Genomic DNA, 19,243 nt, shown 5'->3' with positions numbered 1-19,243 from the left:
GAAAGGGACTCCTAAAGATGGACAATGATATGTTGCATGTTCCAAAGGAGGCAAACCAGGCACTCTCCACATCAACACTGTCGAAGAAACATCAAGAAATACTGTTTGCCCACAAGCATCAAGACATTACAGCACTTTCTAATTACTTCATTTTCCGTATCACCAGACTGGGCCACAGCAACGCGTGGCAGGGGACCGCTAGTTTACCTATAGACGTAGTTCACGAGGTCTAAGAACTGGGCGTTCAACTCAAGGTCCTCCGGGAAGCGCTTCTCCATGTAGGTCATCATTTTCACCAGCAGGATGGACTTCTCTCGCAAGGTGGGCGTCTGTCGGGAGAGGGCGGAAAAGGACAAGAGGGTCAGCTCCAGAGGTGGAAGGACATGCAAGTAGAGAAGCACTCATTCCAGTAGCAAGTTAAATTAAGTGTTTCAGGCTGATACGAGACAAGGACAACAACACGGCATCATCTGCATATAAGAGGAAGGGAACTGGCGTAATGGCTTCACGTGTCAGGTGGGCCCAAATCTACAACAGACCATGACAATGAATGTTGCGCATGTCACTACTCTCTTTCTCCGTGAAGGACTCTTCTCCAGGATAAACACAAGTCTGAGTGTTTAGAAGCCTCATGTAAGCCGCACCGAGTCCCTTGAGGAGATGGTAGCAGGGTACAAATAAAGATTATTATTATTATTATTATTAAGCTTCGAAAATTACTGCTTCCTTGGAGACTAGGACGCAAGGGAACAATGGCTTCAAACTACAAGAGAGGAGATGCCACCTGAACATGAGGAAGAACTTCCTGACTGTGAGAGCCGTTCAGCAGTGGAACTCTCTGCCCCGGAGTGTGGTGGAGGCTCCTTCTTTGGAAGTTTTTAAACAGGGGCTGGATGGCCATCTGTCAGGGGTGATTTGAATGCAATATTCCTGCCTCTTGGCAGAATGGGGTTGGACTGGATGGCCCATGAGGTCTCTTCCAACTCTTGGATTCTATGATTTTATCTTGTTACGCCGCACGTGTTTTATTCCAGCAACCTAATGCCCAAAAACCCAGATGCAAAATAGTCTCAGACCAATAGCCAAGGTAAACAGAAAATCTTTCCACTCTTTACTTTGCAGAGATGAAACAAAACTGGCAATGCAGCACACACAAATCAGCAGTGCTACATATTTACACACTCTTTGTAATATGCATAAAATGAAGCATCTTCTAAGCTGCAAATGGAAAATCAAAACAACCTGAAGGAAATAGCCATTCCACCATCAGCATCTCCTGCTGGAACTCCGCTCTGGCGAAACAGAACTCCAGCAGCAGCCCAGCAGAAATCCAGCATCCACCAGACATTCAGCACCCACCACAATGTATTCAAAAAACACCAACAGTTCCAGCCCCTTGGAAAGAAGGAAAGAGAGAAGGAAGAAAAGAGAGACAGCAGAAGAGAAAGACAAAGGGGGAGGGAGGGAAGGAAGGAGTGGAGAAGGAAGAAAGAAGAGAAAGAGGGAGGGAAAGAAAAAGGGGGAGGAAGGAAAGAGGTGGAGAAGGAAGGAAGGAAGGAGAGAAGGAAAGAAAAAACAGAAGGAAAGATGAGCAAGGGAAGGAGGGAAAGGAGAGAAAGGGGGAGGGAAAGAAGGAAAGAGGGAAAGAGGTGGAGAAGGAAGAAAGAAGAGAAACAGGGAGGGAAAGAAAAAGGGGGAGGAAGGAAAGAGGTGGAGAAGGAAGGAAGGAAGGAGAGAAGGAAAGAAAAAACAGAAGGAAAGATGAGCAAGGGAAGGAGGGAAAGGAGAGAAAGGGGGAGGGAAAGAAGGAAAGAGGGAAAGAGGTGGAGAAGGAAGAAAGAAGAGAAACAGGGAGGGAAAGAAAAAGGGGGAGGAAGGAAAGAGGTGGAGAAGGAAGGAAGGAAGGAGAGAAGGAAAGAAAAAACAGAAGGAAAGATGAGCAAGGGAAGGAGGGAAAGGAGAGAAAGGGGGAGGGAAAGAAGGAAAGAGGGAAAGAGGTGGAGAAGGAAGAAAGAAGAGAAACAGGGAGGGAAAGAAAAAGGGGGAGGAAGGAAAGAGGTGGAGAAGGAAGGAAGGAAGGAGAGAAGGAAAGAAAAAACAGAAGGAAAGAAGGAAAGATGAGCAAGGGAAGGAGGGAAAGGAGAGAAAGGGGGAGGGAAAGAAGGAAAGAGGGAAAGAGGTGGAGAAGGAAGAAAGAAGAGAAAGTGGAAGGGAAGGAAAAAGGGGGAGGAAGTAAAGAGGTGGAGAAGGAAGGAAAGAAGGAAAGAAAAAACAGAAGGAAAGAAGGAAAGATGAGCAAGGGGAGGGAAAGGAGAGAAAGAGGGAGGGAAAGAAGGAAGGAAGGAAAGAGGTGGAGAAGGAAGAAAGAAGAGAAACAGGGAGGGAAAGAAAAAGGGGGAGGAAGGAAAGAGGTGGAGAAGGAAGGAAGGAAGGAGAGAAGGAAAGAAAAAACAGAAGGAAAGAAGGAAAGATGAGCAAGGGAAGGAGGGAAAGGAGAGAAAGAGGGAGGGAAAGAAGGAAAGAGGGAAAGAGGTGGAGAAGGAAGAAAGAAGAGAAACAGGGAGGGAAAGAAAAAGGGGGAGGAAGGAAAGAGGTGGAGAAGGAAGGAAGGAAGGAGAGAAGGAAAGAAAAAACAGAAGGAAAGAAGGAAAGATGAGCAAGGGAAGGAGGGAAAGGAGAGAAAGGGGGAGGGAAAGAAGGAAAGAGGGAAAGAGGTGGAGAAGGAAGAAAGAAGAGAAAGTGGAAGGGAAGGAAAAAGGGGGAGGAAGTAAAGAGGTGGAGAAGGAAGGAAAGAAGGAAAGAAAAAACAGAAGGAAAGAAGGAAAGATGAGCAAGGGGAGGGAAAGGAGAGAAAGAGGGAGGGAAAGAAGGAAGGAAGGAAAGAGGTGGAGAAGGAAGAAAGAAGAGAAACAGGGAGGGAAAGAAAAAGGGGGAGGAAGGAAAGAGGTGGAGAAGGAAGGAAGGAAGGAGAGAAGGAAAGAAAAAACAGAAGGAAAGAAGGAAAGATGAGCAAGGGAAGGAGGGAAAGGAGAGAAAGGGGGAGGGAAAGAAGGAAAGAGGGAAAGAGGTGGAGAAGGAAGAAAGAAGAGAAAGTGGAAGGGAAGGAAAAAGGGGGAGGAAGTAAAGAGGTGGAGAAGGAAGGAAAGAAGGAAAGAAAAAACAGAAGGAAAGAAGGAAAGATGAGCAAGGGGAGGGAAAGGAGAGAAAGAGGGAGGGAAAGAAGGAAGGAAGGAAAGAGGTGGAGAAGGAAGAAAGAAGAGAAACAGGGAGGGAAAGAAAAAGGGGGAGGAAGGAAAGAGGTGGAGAAGGAAGGAAGGAAGGAGAGAAGGAAAGAAAAAACAGAAGGAAAGAAGGAAAGATGAGCAAGGGAAGGAGGGAAAGGAGAGAAAGAGGGAGGGAAAGAAGGAAAGAGGGAAAGAGGTGGAGAAGGAAGAAAGAAGAGAAACAGGGAGGGAAAGAAAAAGGGGGAGGAAGGAAAGAGGTGGAGAAGGAAGGAAGGAAGGAGAGAAGGAAAGAAAAAACAGAAGGAAAGAAGGAAAGATGAGCAAGGGAAGGAGGGAAAGGAGAGAAAGAGGGAGGGAAAGAAGGAAAGAGGGAAAGAGGTGGAGAAGGAAGAAAGAAGAGAAACAGGGAGGGAAAGAAAAAGGGGGAGGAAGGAAAGAGGTGGAGAAGGAAGGAAGGAAGGAGAGAAGGAAAGAAAAAACAGAAGGAAGGAAGGAAGGAAAGAGGAGCAAGGGAAGGAGGGAAAGAAGGAGAGAAAGAAGGAAAGAGAGAAAGAAGGGAGGAAGGAAAGAGGTGGAGAAGGAAGAAAGAAGAGAAAGTGGGAGGGAAAGAAAAAGGGGGGGAAGAAAAGAGGTGGAGAAGGAAGGAAGGCGAGAAGGAAATAAACAACAGAAGGAAAGAAGGAAAAAAGGAGCAAGGGAAGGAGGGAAAGGAGGAAAGAGAGGAAGAAGGGAGGAAGGAAAGAGGTAGAGAAGGAAGAAAGAAGAGAAAGAGGGAGGGAAAGAAAAAGGGGGAGGAAGGAAAGAGGTGGAGAAGGAAGGAAGGAGAGAAGTAAAGAAACAACAGAAGGAAGGAAGGAAAGAGGAGCAAGGGAAGGAGGGAAAGAAGAAGAGAAAGTCCAAAACACCTGGAGGCCCAAAGTTTGTCCATGCCTGACACAGTAGGTACTTCTTCTGCTCCACAGAGAAGATGGCAATGCTGAAGCTCACCTGGTTAGCAGCCAAGGAGGAGTTGTTTTTCACCCACTCTTCCACGATTTTCACCACCGCCCGAAGGATTTTGGCGTCGTTCGATTTCTCGATGAGGGAGGTCAGAATAGCTTGGATGAAGTTCTTCCTCATTTCCATGCTCATCACCGCAAGGCGGGTTTTCACCAAATCCAAGCTCAGCATCACCAGTTCGCTCGTTCCAGCTGCGGGCAGGATCGGAAGACAATTATGCGCCTCATCAGATCATGAACCAGTTGAATAAATGCTGGGGTGTTGTGTATAGGACAACACAAAGAGCAGAATTAAAGCCCTGGCAGACCGTGCAAACAGGATCTGGGAAGCCCACCTCCTCCAAGATGGACTGAACCCCCTCAACTGGGCTCTCCAGGCCAAGGGAGACTCCACCTCAGACGTCAAAGAGCTGCAAGACCACCGAGAAGAAGCCACGAGAGTCAAGACAGAGACCCACCCAAAGGAAAAGTGTTCTTGCCAGACATCAAGGGAACCATTGACCGCAGAGGGAAGAAGCTGATGAGGGAACACAACATACACACTATCTCCAGACCCACCAAGAAAATCCAACCAATGCTCCGTTCAGCAAAGAACAAGAGGGATCCCAAGCAGAGGGTGCCTCCAGGCAATAAACACCCCAAGGGAACCAAGGCCAGGCAGGTGCCCTCACTATTGACTATGCCATCTTCTCAGTTACATGCTAGTGGGTGGATCCCACTCAAACACATGCTAATGGCACCCTTCACACTTGGTTAATAGAGATGGCTTCTTTCTCCCACCCTGGACATTATCCCACAACTGTGTGTGTATGTGCGCGCGCACACACACATATACACACACTCCACTTGCCTCACCTCCAAGAGAATTTCTGAAGATGCCGTTAGCCACAGATGAAGGCGAAAGGTCAGGAGAGAATGCTGCTAGAACACATTGGCCATACAGCCTGGAAAGCACACAACAACACACTAGGCCATTCCACCTTGGCAAAACACATGCTAATGGCAGCCTTCACACTTGGTTAATAGAGATGGCTTCTTTCTCCCACCCTGGACATTATCCCACAACTGTGTGTGTGTGTGCGCACACACACACACATATACACACACTCCACTTGCCTCACCTCCAACAGAATTTCTGAAGATGCCGTTAGCCACAGATGTAGGCGAAAGGTCAGGAGAGAATGCTGCTAGAACCCATTGGCCATACAGCCTGGAAACCACACAACAGCACACTAGGCCATTCCACCTTGGAAACATGGCAATGGCAGCAGGTGGGCGTTACCTGTGTTTGCTTCGGGCGTGCCCGCTTGGGTCTGCTGGTTTAGGTGTTCCCGCACCATCTTCTGGAGGGACCTCATGAAGACCGAAATCAGCCTGTCGATGTAGCTGGGGTTGTTGCTGCAGGCCGACTTCAGAATCATCAAGGTACCTGTGACAAGTGTGGGAGAGAAAGCAAAATGTATTATTATTATTATTATTAATTATTATCGGAAAAAACAACCATAAAACCAGTAAAAGCAATAAAACCAATACAAACCAATACAAACCTCATTGATTGTCAGCGTTTTACAGTCTCGTAGTTTAAGTTCCAATTTCCACTAAATTGTCAGTCCTATCCATCTGGTTGTCCATATCTAATTGTCAAATGCCTGGTCCCACAACCAAGTCTTTACCTTCCTCCTGAAGGCAAGGAGGGATGTTGATGCCCTAATTTCCCCCGGGAGTGAGTTCCACAGGTGAGGGGCCACCACTGAGAAGGCCCTGCTCCTCGTCCCCACCAACCTCACTTGTGATAGTGGTGGGGTCAAGAGCAGGCTCCCCCCCCCCCAGATGATCTCAAATTCCAGGGTGGGATGTAGAGGGAGATGTGTTCGGACAGGTACGCTGGACCGGAACCGTACAGGGTTTTGTAGGTCAAAACCAGCACCTTGAATTGTGCTCGGAACTGGATCGGCAGCCAGTGGAGCTGGCACAACAGGGGGGTGGTGTGCTCCCTGTATGTCTCTCCAGTGAGTAAATAATCTGGCAGACGCTCGCTGGACCAGTTGAAGTTTCCGAACAGTCTTCAAGGGCAACCCCACGTAGAGTGTGTTGCAGTAGTCTATCCGGGATGTAACAACAGCGTGGAACACTGTAGCCAGATCAGACTTCCCAAGGTACAGGAGCAACTGGTGCATAAGTTTTAATGTAGACATATGCATGAGAGGTGGCCCACGTAAACCAAGAAGCTAACGACGTCTTCCTTTTCCTGCAGCAAGAAAAGCTCAACCGTATTGCTTCACGGCTGGAGATGGACAACGGCGTTGAGTCCAGGAGGCATCTCCCCGTCCTTCCTCACTGTAGGAAGCCACCATCGTTCTCATGCGCTTCTTCCCATTTTCCCACCAAAGGACAAGGACTGATCCCAACTTCTCCTCCCCATTCCTCTTCCTACTTCATTGTTATGTTGTTTATTTTATTGCAATTTGTATCTTATTGTATTGTAATTTGTTGTTTGGGAAGCCGCTCCGAGTCATAGAATCATAGAATCAAAGAGTTGGAAGAGACCTCCCGGGCCATCATCCAGTCCAACCCCATTCTGCCAAGAAGCAGGAATATTGCATTCAAAGCACCCCTGACAGATGGCCATCCAGCCTCTGCTTAAAAGCTTCCAAAGAAGGAGCCTCCACCACACTCCCTCCGGGGCAGAGAGTTCCACTGCTGAACAGCTCTCACAGTCAGGAAGTTCTTCCTCATGTTCAGAAGTTCTTCCTAACGTTCAGAGTCCCCGTCGGAGGAGATGGTGGCGGGGTATGAATAAAGATTATTATTATTATTATTATTATTATTATTATTATTATTATTATTATTATTAGGGTTCCTGAGCATTGTGTGATTGTGCAGATGAAGAAGAGGGGTGGGGTGGGCTTCAGCAATTAGGGTCATACGAAAAGCAACGCCTGTGGACAATTCCCTCTTCAACAGATTGCAATCCACAAAGCAAGTCCTGCTGATCAACCAGGCCAAGCAGAGCTGGGCTCCTTCTTCTTCCTCTTCCTCCTCCTTCTTCTTCCTCCTCTTCTTCCTCCTCCTTCTTCCTCCTCTTCCTCCTCCTCTTCCTGCTTCTTCCTCTTCCTCCTCCTCCTCCTCTTCTTCCTCCTCTTCCTCCTCCTTCCTGCTCTTCCTCTTCCTCCTGCTTCTTCCTTCTCTACCTCCTTCTTCCTCCTCCTCCTCCTTCTTTCTGCTCTTCCTCCTCCTTCTCCTTCTTCTTCCTGTTCTTCCTCCTCCTCTTCTTCTTTCTCCTCTTCCTCCTCCTTCTTCTTCCTCCTCCTCCTTCTTCCTCTTCTTCCTCCTCCTCCTCCTTCTTCCTCCTCCTCTTCTTCTTCTTCCTCCTCTTCCTCCTCCTGCTTCTTCCTCCTCCTCCTCCTCTTCTTCTTCCTCCTCTTCCTCCTCCTCCTTCTTCCTCCTCCTCCTCCTTCCTCTTCTTCCTCCTTCCTCCTCCTCTTCCTCCTCTTCCTTCTTCCTCCTCCTCCTCTTCTTCTTCCTCCTCTTCCTCCTCCTCCTTCTTCCTCCTCCTCCTCCTCTTCTTCCTCCTCTTCCTCCTCCTGCTTCTTCCTTCTCTACCTCCTCCTCCTCCTCCTTCCTCCTCCTCCTTCTTCCTCCTCCTCCTCCTCCTTCTTCCTCCTCCTCCTCCTCTTCTTCTTCCTCCTCTTCCTCCTCCTGCTTCTTCCTTCTCTACCTCCTCCTCCTCCTTCCTCCTCCCCCTCCTCTTCTTCTTCCTCCTCCTCCTTCCTCCTCCTCCTCCTTCTTCCTCTTCTTCTTCCTCCTCCTCCATCTTCTTCAAAGCTGTTCCTAAATAGCCAGAACTCCCCTGTGCCCCAAAAGACCCCCGCAAGTGATTTGGCATTCCGCTGTGGGTAGCTCAGGGAGTATACATAACTGACTCAATTGACTTTTTTCCCAAGACTCTTGCTCTCATTGCCATCTTTTATAAAGCACGATGCTCGTCGTTTTGCATCTCTCTAAGAGGTTGAAATTGCGTTCTTTGTGGATTTGGCGCTCGGGGTCTTTGGCGACGTTGCGTCCTCGCTCCGAGGGGAACAAACAAACGACAACCTTGGAGCGTTGTGGACAAAGGAGAAGAAGGACCTTTCTTGGTTGGTGCGCCCTCCGGCACCGCCTGACACCTGACAAATAGCCAATTCCCAAAGTGAAATTACACCTGTCTGCACTCATCACCGGCCGGGATGCTGAAGGACGTTTGCCATTTCAAGCGGACGCCTCTCGGAGACGCTGCAATTTCAAGACCGCGTTATTGACAGAAGCAATTCCGTGGCGAGCGAGCCTGACGCGGGACCAACTTGCCAAACTGTTTAATCGTTTCAGCGAGCGCAACCTCCGCCGGCAGAACAGCAAGAGCTAAATGTGAGCCTGGCCCTTCAGTCCCAAAATAAGAAAACACAGATCGGTGGGAGACGAACGTTTGTCTAAATCAGGCATGGGCCAAGTTTGGGCCCTCCAGGTGTTTTGGACTTTAACTCCCACAATTCCTAACAGCCTACCAGCTGTTGCAAAAACCGAGAGCTTTTCACCTGAATACATTGTTCTCACAAAGGATGGTACCAACAGGAACCACTTTAAAAGGCCTCATTCCCTCCCATAACATCATTTATAATACACCTGCTTTTCCTCACCTTGTCTTTAAGCCTCTGCGTGCTCTGTCTCTGCAATTCCAAGCACCTTGATCTAGACCAGGAATGGGCCAATTTGGGCCCTCCAGGTGCTTTGGACTTTAACTCCCACAATTACTACAGCCTACCAGCTGTTCCAAAAACCGAGAGGCCTCATTCCCTCCCATAACATCATTTATAATGCACTTGCTTTTCCTTGCCTTATCTTTAAACCTCGCCTTATCTTTAAGCCTCTGCATGCTCTGTCTCTGCAATTCCAAGCACCTTGACCTAGACCAGGAATGGGCCAACTTGGGCCCTCCAGGTGTTTTGGACTTCAACTCCCATAATTCCTAACAGCCGGTAGGCTGTTAGGAATTGTGGGAGTTAAAGTCCAAAACACCTGGAGGGCCCAAGTTGGCCCATGCCCAATATAGATAGACAGAGCATGCAACAAAGACAGACTCGCTTTTCGCAGAGGCTTAGAGAGAAGGAGAAGAAAAACAGGTGCATGAGAAACGATGTTATGGGAGGTATTGAGGCCTTTTAAAGTGGTTCCTGCTGGTATAATCCTTTGCGAGAGCAAGGTATTCAGGTGAACAGTTCCTAGTTTTTGGTCCTATGTTCTTGGAATTCATGTATTCAAGTTTCTGAGTCCATTCTTGCTTCTAGTTCATTACCTGTTGGGTTGCTCTCCCTACATTTCTTTTAAAACCCTCCTACCAAATACATCCTACCTCTGTTCAGTCCCAAAATAAGAAAACACAGCCTACCAGCTGTTCCAGAAACTGAGAGCTGTTCACCTGAATACGTTGCTCTCACAAAGAATGGTACCAACAGGAACCACTTTAAAAGACCTCAATCCCTCCCATAACATCATTTATCACGCACCTGCTTTTCCTCGCCTTATCTTTAAGCCTCTGCATGCTCTGTCTCTGCAATTCCAAGCACCTTGACCTAGATCAGGAATGGGCTAACTTGGGCCCTCCAGGTGTTTTGGACTTTAACTCCCACAATTCCTGCAGCCTACCAGCTGTTCCAAAAACCGAGAGCTGAATACATTGTTCTCACAAAGAATGGTACCAACAGGAACCACTTAAAAATGCCTTAATCCCTCCCATAACATCATTTATAATGCACTTGCTTTTCCTCGCCTTATCTTTAAAGCTCCCCTTATCTTTAAGCCTCTGCATGCTCTGTCTCTGCAATTCCAAGCACCTTGACCTAGACCAGGAATGGGCCAACTTGGGCCCTCCAGGTGTTTTGGAATTTAACTCCCACAATTCCTAACAGCCTATCAGCTGTTCCAAAAACCGAGAGCTTTTCACCTGAATACGTTGTTCTCACAAAGAATGGTACCAACAGGAACCACTTTAAAAGGCCTCAATCCCTCTCATAACATCATTTATAATGCACCTGCTTTTCCTCACCTTATCTTTAAACCTCACCTTTTCTTTAAGCCTCTGCATGCTCTGTCTCTGCAATTCCAAGCACCTTGACCTAGAACAGGTATGGGCCAACTTGGGCCCTCCAGGTGTTTTGGACTTCAACTCCCACAATTCCTAACAGCCTACCAGCTGTTCCAAAAACCGAGAGCTGAACACATTGTTCTCACAAAGAATGGTACCAACAGGAACCACTTTAAAAGGTCTTCATCCCTCCCATAACATCATTTATAATGCACTTGCTTTTCCTCGCCTTATCTTTAAACCTCGCCTTATCTTTAAGCCTTTCCATGCTCTGTCTCTGCTAGGTCAAGCACCTTGACCTAGACTAGGCATGGGCCAACTTGGGCCCTCCAGGTGTTTTGGACTTCAACTCCCACAATTCCTAACAGCTGGCAGGCTGTTAGGAATTGTGGGAGTTAAAGTCCAAAACACCTGGAGGGCCCAAGTTGACCCATGCCTGATATAGATAGATAGATAGATAGATAGATAGATAGATAGATAGATGCTCTGTCTATCTATCTATCTATCTATATCAGGCATGGGGCAACTTGGTCCCTCCAGGTGTTTTGGACTTCAACTCCCACAATGGTCTATGCAACACATGCTCTATGCAACAAAGACAGACTCGCTTTTTCCAGAGGCTTAGAGAGAAGGAGAGGTAGAACAGGTGCATGAGAAACGATGTTATGGGAGGTATTGAGGCCTTTTTAAGTGGTTCCTGCTGGTATAATCCTTTGCGAGAGCAACGTATTCAGGTGAACAATTCTCAATTTTTGGTCCTATGTTCTTGGTCCTATGTTCGTGCATTCTTGCTTCTAGTTCATTACCCGTTGGGTTGCTCGACCTATATTTCTTTTAAAACCCTCCTACTAGATACATCCTACCTCTGTTCATGCCCAGTGTTTATTTTTTAAATTTTAACTATTATATCTGGTCCGGCCATAGGTTTTTAAATCTCTGTGTGTTACTGTCTATATGTGAGTTATATTAATTGTATTGTTTTAGTTGCTTATTGCTTCTTGTTTTTATTGATGTGTTGTTGGGCTTGGCCTCATGTAAGCCGCTCCGAGTCCCCTTGGGGAGATGGTGGCGGGGTATAAATAAAGTTGTTATTATTATTATTATTATTATTATTATTATTATTATTATTATGTGTGGCATGATCGGCAACCCCGGGATTTGTCATGAAGGGAGCTGTCACTATTTGTCTCTCACACCGCAGAATACCTTTCTACAGCATGATAATAACTACTATTTGCCGCTTTTCTTCACATAGCCATGATAGTGGCTCTCTACTGTTGATGTGTTTTCAAAATGCGTAATGTAGATTTCGAAGTGTGTTTGTATGTTTAAAAATGCAATGCTATGTGCCGAAAGTATTCCTGTGTGGAAAGAGTTAACTGAACCATGAAGAGAATCGGCATTCCTAGAGAGGTCATAAATCATAGTGCAGAGAGCAATGGACAGTGCGTCGTACGTCATGCGTCACTCTGGAATGCAGGTGTGGACTAGTGCTGATAACAACGTGTTCTGTTGCTCACAATGTAGCTGCTGGATGGAGGAGAAGCAGTTTTTACGATATGCTTAGCTTCTAATGTAAACAATTGTACAATAAAATGGTTTATAGCATAAAGGAGACTGATCAATGTGTTTCCTTGCCTTGCTGTGCGGAGATGCCACTGATATCTACTGCGCCGATGAAAGCTCTACGCAACTTGTGCAGAAATACAACGAAGTGGAAAGAGCAAAGCTTCTGTGGTGAGAGGAGTCCAATGCTGGAAACTTACCAAAAAGTTGAGAAGGATTGGCATTTGTTGCTTTCTCATAATTAGTAAGTCCTTCGTAAATAACCTTCCCGACAGCCGCATAAAGGCACTCGAGTTCTTCATACTTTGAGGCAACACTGGAGGTACCTAGCGAGCAAAGGGAACAAGAACGGAAACACAATCGTCATTATTATTCTTTGCTGCACTCTCCATTTGACATACAAAATCTCTATTTTGTGGTGGGGGTGGTCAGCTCTGCAGAAAGGAACACAATTTAATTTAATTTAATTTAATTAAGAGGAAGGAGGTTCACAGACCGGATTTTTGGTCTGACTACCCACTTCTGAGCTGCAGCCCACAGGCTGGGAACCACCGCCATAGCCAGTCAGTACTTTTTCTATGAATTCCCAGTGAACACTGTCAAAAGCTTTCTCTGCATCTAGAAATAACATCACAACTTCTCTACTAGGCTCTTGCTCTTCTAATATGTTTAAATCCATTCTTACATTCTGGTTTAACTGTCTTCTGGGAAGAAAGCATGCCTGGTCTAGGACTGAGTTTAATCCGTTTGCCAAAATGTCTGCAGATAATTTGTAATCACAGTTTAGCAGCCAAATTGGCTCAACATTTTTTACTTGCTCCATATCTCTATCCCGTTTGGGGATGAGACATAACGAAATATCAAGCAATGGGGAATTCTGCATTCTAAGTTGAGTTATAATGTTATACATGGAGCCCCTGGTGGGTTTAACTCTTGTGCCGGCAGGACTGAAGACCAACAGGTCAGCGGTTCGAGTCCAAGGAGAGCGTGGATATGCTCCCTCTGTCAGCTCCAGCTCCCCATGCAAAGGGGACTAGAGAGAAGCCTCCCACAAGAGAGAGAAAACATCAAAACATCCGTGCAACTTCACCTGGGCAACGTCCTTGCAAATGGCCAATGCTCTCTCAAACCAGAAATGATTTGCAGTTTGAGGTACGAATCTGGGCAGAGCATGGATGAGCTTCCTCTGGCAGCTTCAGCTCCCCATGCAAAGGGGACAGGAGAGAAGCCTCCCACAAGGATGGTCAGACATCAAAACATCTGGACAACATCCCTTGGGCAACGTCCTTGCAGACGGCCAATTCTCTCACACCAGAAACGATTTGCAGTTCGAATCTGGGTAGAGCTCGGATGAGCTCCCTCTGTCAGCTTCAGCTCCCCATGCAAAGGGGACAGGAGAGACGCCTCCCACAAGGATGGTCAAACATCAAAACATCTGGACAACATCCTTGGGCAACGTCCTTGCAGACAGCAAATTCTCTCACACCAGAAATGATTTGCAATTTGATGTTCAAATCCGGGTAGAGCTCGAATGAGCTCCCTCTGTCAGCTTCAGCTCCCCATGCAAAGGGGACAGGAGAGAAGCCTCCCACAAGGATGGTCAGACATCAAAACATCCGTACAACAACCCTTGGGCAACGTCCTTGCAGACGGTCAATTCTCTCAAACCAGAAACTATTTGCAGTTTGAAGTTCGAATCTGGGTAGAGCTCAGATGAGCTCCCTCTGACAGCTTCAGCTCCCCATGCAAAGGGGACAGGAGTGAAGACTCCCACAAGGATGGTCAAACATAAAAAAGCTCAACAGTTTCCCCTGGGCAACATCCTTGCAGACGGCCAATTCTCTCAAACCAGAAACAATTTGCAGTTTGATGTTTGAATCCGGGTAGAGCTTGGGATGAGCTCCCTCTGACAGCTTCATTTCCCCATGCAAAGGGGACAAGAGAGAAGCCTCCCACAAGGATGGTCAAACATCAAAACATCCGGACAACATTCCTTGGGCAACATCCTTGCAGACGGCCAATTCTCTCACACCAGAAGCAACTTGCAGTTTCTCAAGTTGCTCCTGATATGAAAAAAAACCTCCAGGGAAGCAAGTCTCATAAAGAAGAATGGGCTAACTCTGGAGTAAGGAGGAATAGGACTCTGGCCTCGGCCTTCTTGCGCCTTCTTCCCGCTTCTTCCCTAAGAGCGTGCTTTTCCCCCCAATTTCCTTTCCTTGTCTTATTAAAAGAGCCGTGTTCAACAACTGCGCTTTCAAAGCAGGAAAATGGTAATTGCCGAAGACATTACATTTACAACACGTCCCTCTCAAGCCAAAGTAATAACTGACACAGGTTATTAAGTTTTCATGCCGCCGGATAATGATGTATTCCTCAAGACGACTCGTTTCAACTTTTCCTTTTAATTGGGGTGGAAAGTGCAAGTTCAAAAAGAATTATTTCTGCAAACCAACACGAAGGACCAGATCCCACTTCCGGATATTTCCGGGACGGAGAGGCAAAGCGGGAAAGCGAGGGTCCCGCCTCCCATACGTACTTGGTTCCGTCGGGAAGTTGCTCATCAGGCGCGAAAGCAGTGTGTGGACGGCCCGCAAGACCTTGGTGTTCCCGCACGTCATGCACGAGGCGATGCCGCGCTGCAAAGGCTTGAAGCTGCTCAGGATGGCCGGAGACTGCAAGACCGTCAGGAGGAAGCTGAGGACTTCCAGGCCGGTGCAGATATTGGCAAAGTTGGCCTGGTTGGGCTGCTCCTGGGAGGAGGAAAACAGCCTTGAGTGCGGGAAAGAGCAACCTTCTCAAGCCTCCACCTAGTTAGTTCAGATAATAATAATCTATATATATAAAAATGGAAAGGGCGTCCAACGGGACAGCAAAACTAAAAAAAACCCCGACGAAAATTTACCAAAATTCCCATGCACATAAATCAACCCACAAGGTATGCACAAATCACATCAAAAAAGCAAACAACATTTCACCAAACCCACAATTTCAAAGACAAAAGGAGCATGTGCAGAAGCGCCCTGGCGCGAGTCCACCGCGCACACATTGCCGGCCAACGCTCCCTCACCGCAAACCACACCCCTCCCTTCGCTGCCCCACCCCTACCCGCCCTGACTCAATTCTTTCCCTCCTCCACCTCCTCCTCCGCTGCCGACCACGTCCCCTCCACGGAAGCCACGCCCCCTCCTTTCGCCGCCCTGCCCTTTCCCACCCTGAATCAATACTTCCCTCCTCCCCCTCCGCCACCCACACCCCCCGCACAACCCACGCCCCCTCCCTTCACCGCCCCACCCCTTCCCGCCCTGACTCAATCCTGGAAGAAGAGAAAGAAAGAGAAAGAGATGGGGAAGGAAGGACAGACAAAAGGAAGAATTGAAACAAAAACTAAAGGAAGGAAGAAAGGAAAGAGGCAGAGAAGGAAGAAAGAGAAAGGGAAGAAAGAGAAAAAAGGAAGAAGAAAAGAGGAAGAGAAGGAAGGAGAGAAGGAAAGAAAAGGAAGGAAAGAGGAGCAAAGGAAGAAGAGAAAGAAAGAGAAAGAGGGGGGGGGGGGAAGGAAAGACAAAAGGAAGAATGGAAACAAAAACTAAAGGAAGGAAGAAAGGAAAGAGGCAGAGAAGGAAGAAAGAGAAAGGGAAGGAAAAGAAAAAAGGAAGAAGGAAAGAGGAAGAGAAGGAAGGAAGGAGAGAAGGAAAGAAGAAAAGGGAATGAGGGAAAGAAGGAGAGAAAGAGGGAGGTAAGGTGGGCCACAGCAACGCGTGGCAGGGAAAGCTAGTAATCTATATATATATAAATGCTTATGTCGTAATGAGTGGCTTAAAAACAAAAGAACCGCCGGGCCAATACCCACCAAATTTGGCAACAAAACTCCTCACCATACAAGGTGTGACCAACAATAATAAAAAACAAAAAGAAAAAAGAACTTACAAATCCTAAAAAAGGAGAAGATACCACTGGGCATGCGTACTGGGACGGGGGTGGGTGGGGTGCACATGCGCTCGCGTGACGAGCCTGTGCCGGCAACGGCCTGGAGTCAGCCTTGTCTCTCTCCCTCCTCCTCCTTCTCTCCCTTCGTTCTCCTTTCCCCCATTTTCTCCCTTCATGCCTTCCCTGCCTCCTCTCCTCCCTCCCTCTTTCCCTCATCCTTCCCCTCTTTCCTTCTCTCTTTCATCTTTCCTTACTGCTATATAATACATAAATATTTTATTATATTATATTATTACTGTTATATCTATTACTATATAATATGTTACTACTGTATGTTACTATATTAAATAGACTCCTAGAATAGAGTTAGAAGGGACTCTACCAGACAGAAGAGAAGTAGGGAGGGAAGGAGGGAAGGAAGGAGAGAAGGAAGGAAAGAAAGAGGTACCGAAGGAAGGAAGGAAGGAGATAAAGTAGAAAGGAAAGGAAAGGCAGGAAAGAGGTAAAGAAGCAAGGAAGGGAAAGGGAAATAAAAAGTGAAAGAAGCAAGAAAACAGTGAAGGAAGACATGAGACAAAGGAAGAAGTTGAGAAAGGGGGAGGGAAGGAAGGAAGAAGAGAAAGTAGTAAGAAAAGAAAAGGGGAAGGAAAGGCAGGAAAGAGGTAAAGAAGGAAGGAGAAAAGGGAAAAAAGTGAAAGAAGGAAGGAAACAGGGAGGGAAGAAAGGAGACAAAGGAAGAAGTAGAGAAAGGAGAGGAGGAAGGAAAGAGAGAAGGGGGGATGGAAAGAAGGAAGGAGGGAAAGAAAGAGGGAAGGAAGGAGAGAAGGAAGGAAAGCAAGAGGTAGCAAAGGGAGGAAGAAGAGAAAGTAGAAAAAAAAGAAAAATGGAGGGAAATGCAGGAAAGAAGTAAAGAAAGAAGGAAGGAGAAAAGGAAATAAAAAAGTGAAAGAAGGAAGGAAACAGGGAGGGAAGAAAGGAGACAAAGGAAGAAGTAGAGAAAGGAGAGGAGGAAGGAAAGAGAGAAGGGGGGATGGAAAGAAGGAAGGAGGGAAAGAAAGAGGGAAGGAAGGAGAGAAGGAAGGAAAGCAAGAGGTAGCAAAGGGAGGAAGAAGAGAAAGTAGAAAAAAAAGAAAAATGGAGGGAAATGCAGGAAAGAAGTAAAGAAAGAAGGAAGGAGAAAAGGAAATAAAAAAGTGAAAGAAGGAAGGAAACAGGGAGGGAAGAAAGGAGACAAAGGAAGAAGTAGTGAAAGGAGAGGAGGAAGGAAAGAGAGAAGGGGGGGAAAGAAGGAAGGAGGGAAAGGAAGAGGGAAGGAAGGAGAGAAGGAAGGAAAGCAAGAGGTAGCAAAGGGAGGAAGAAGAGAAAGTAGAAAAAAAGAAAAATGGAGGGAAATGCAGGAAAGAAGTAAAGAAAGAAGGAAGGAAGGAGAAAAGGAAATAAAAAAGTGAAAGAAGGAAGGAAACAGGGAGGGAAGAAAGGAGACTAAGGAAGAAGTAGAGAAAGGGGGAGGGAAGGAAGGAAAGAGAGAAGGAAGGATGAAACCAAAGAGCGGAAGAAGGAATGAAAGAAAGAGATAGAGAAAGAAGAAAGGAGAGAAAGGGGAAGAAAAAGGGGGAAGGAATAGGTAGGTACCTCTCTTTCATAATAGTCCAGATATCTACCTCAACTTTGAAAATACTTACTATAGGCCACAGCAACGCGTGGCAGGGCACAGCTAGTTTTATATAAATATTCAAAAACATTTAACCTACTGATGCCTCAATTAATGTAATGTTACTAGTCTCTATTTTCATTTTGAAATGTACCAGTAGCTTCTGAATTTCTCACCCTCGACTTTTTCTTGGTTTTCTTGGTAAAATTAAGTGACTCGGCTTATATTCGGGTCGGCTTATACTCGAGTATATACAGTAATATAAAAAGGAGAAGGAGGAGAAGTTGAATCCCAGGGATCGCAAGTAAAACTGAAACCAACTCAAGTTGTCAACCTGCTTTGATCTGCAACATGGCAACGTTCTCTGTTTTGGAAATTGCAGAGAATTTCCGCACAAATTTCTGCACACTTTGCGCACACGACTACTGACAGTCAAATACTGTCAGCCATGGTAATTCAACCCAGCGGGAGCCAAAAAATGGTCAACTCATCCGTTAATCAGGACGAGTGGGTCAAAATAATTCATAGCGGTGCCACCCAAGCGTGGCGATGCCCTTGAAGTGCCCATCAACACATGATGGAACTCAACGTCCGAAGGATGTTGTGTCAATCACCCCTCGCGCCAACTTCGCAACGCACACTAGTAAAAAGGGACGCAAGGCCGTCTTCTAGGATTCCAGACACACACGACACAAGAGCCTCCGACAAGAGTGAGAATAATAAGATTTGCACTCAATTACTCAGAGTGCAAATCTTATTATTTGCAGTACTTGTTATAGTCAGGAAAGCGGCAGAGTGTTTTTCTGACACTTGCCTGACTACAAGCGGCGGGAGGAAGGCCACAGATAATTCCCACAGCGGTATGTAATGCGGCTTCATTTGTAGAAAGGAAGACAAGGCAAAGAGTAGCGGCTAAGCAATTCAGCCTGCTCTTCCTCCACTCTGCAACTCTTAAATGTTGTGGCACACTTGCACCGAGGCACCTGTCGGATCCCCAAAATCTGGAGGAAAGCAAGAGTCATGGCCATCTTGAAGCCAGGCAAAGACCGTCATGACCCAAAAAGCTACAGACCAATCTCCCTGTTGTGCCACCTCTACAAAGTTCTGGAGAGACTTATTTTGCATAGAATTATGGAAAATATAGACCCCTGTCTGATCCCACAGCAAGCTGGCTTCAGGAAAGGCAGAAGCTGCACATCGCAAGTGCTGAACCTGACTCAGCACATAGAAGATGGCTTTGAAAGGTAGCAGATCCCAGGAGCTGTCTTCGTACACCTCTCAGTGGCTTATGAGACTGAACCACCGCCTCCTCCTGAGAAAAATGTATAATATCACAAAGGACGACCACCTCACCCACCTCATAGGAAACCTGCTACAAAACAGGAGCTTTTTTGTTGAGTTCCAGGGCCAGAGAATCATAGAATCATAGAATCCTAGAGTGGGAAGAGACCTCATGGGCCATCCAGTCCAACCCCATTCTGCCAAGAAGCAGGAATATTGCATTCAAATCACCCCCGACAGATGGCCATCCAGCCTCTGCTTAAAAGCTTCCACTGAAGGAGCCTCCACCACACTCCGGGGCAGAGAGTTCCACTGCTGAACGGCTCCCACAGTCAGGAAGTTCTTCCTAATGTTCAGATGGAATCTCCTCTCCTGTAGTTTGAAGCCATTGCTCCATTACGTCCTAGTCTCCAGGGAAGCAGAAAGGAAGCTTGCTCCCTCCTCCTCCCTATGGCTTCCTCTCACATATTTATACATGGCT

At 46.8% G+C, this 19,243-nt stretch overlaps 1 protein-coding gene across 1 annotated transcript in view; it reads right to left on the bottom strand.

Moving 5' to 3' along the window:
* The window catches only part of LOC132780040 (transformation/transcription domain-associated protein), a 232,772-nt gene that overhangs the window by 124,542 nt on the left and 88,987 nt on the right, over nucleotides 1–19,243 (bottom strand). Inside the window, exons 45-49 of the mRNA XM_067460867.1 lie at nucleotides 14,443–14,656; nucleotides 12,107–12,232; nucleotides 5,505–5,651; nucleotides 4,212–4,414; nucleotides 208–329 (exon numbers count right to left, since the gene is read on the bottom strand). Of these exons, the coding sequence (XP_067316968.1) occupies nucleotides 208–329; nucleotides 4,212–4,414; nucleotides 5,505–5,651; nucleotides 12,107–12,232; nucleotides 14,443–14,656 (812 nt within the window). The remainder of the gene's footprint in view (nucleotides 1–207; nucleotides 330–4,211; nucleotides 4,415–5,504; nucleotides 5,652–12,106; nucleotides 12,233–14,442; nucleotides 14,657–19,243) is intronic.

Source organism: Anolis sagrei, chromosome X (genome assembly GCF_037176765.1).
Source record: "Anolis sagrei isolate rAnoSag1 chromosome X, rAnoSag1.mat, whole genome shotgun sequence".
Lineage (NCBI taxonomy): Eukaryota > Metazoa > Chordata > Lepidosauria > Squamata > Dactyloidae > Anolis > Anolis sagrei.
This window is presented reverse-complemented; position numbering and strand designations above follow the sequence as displayed.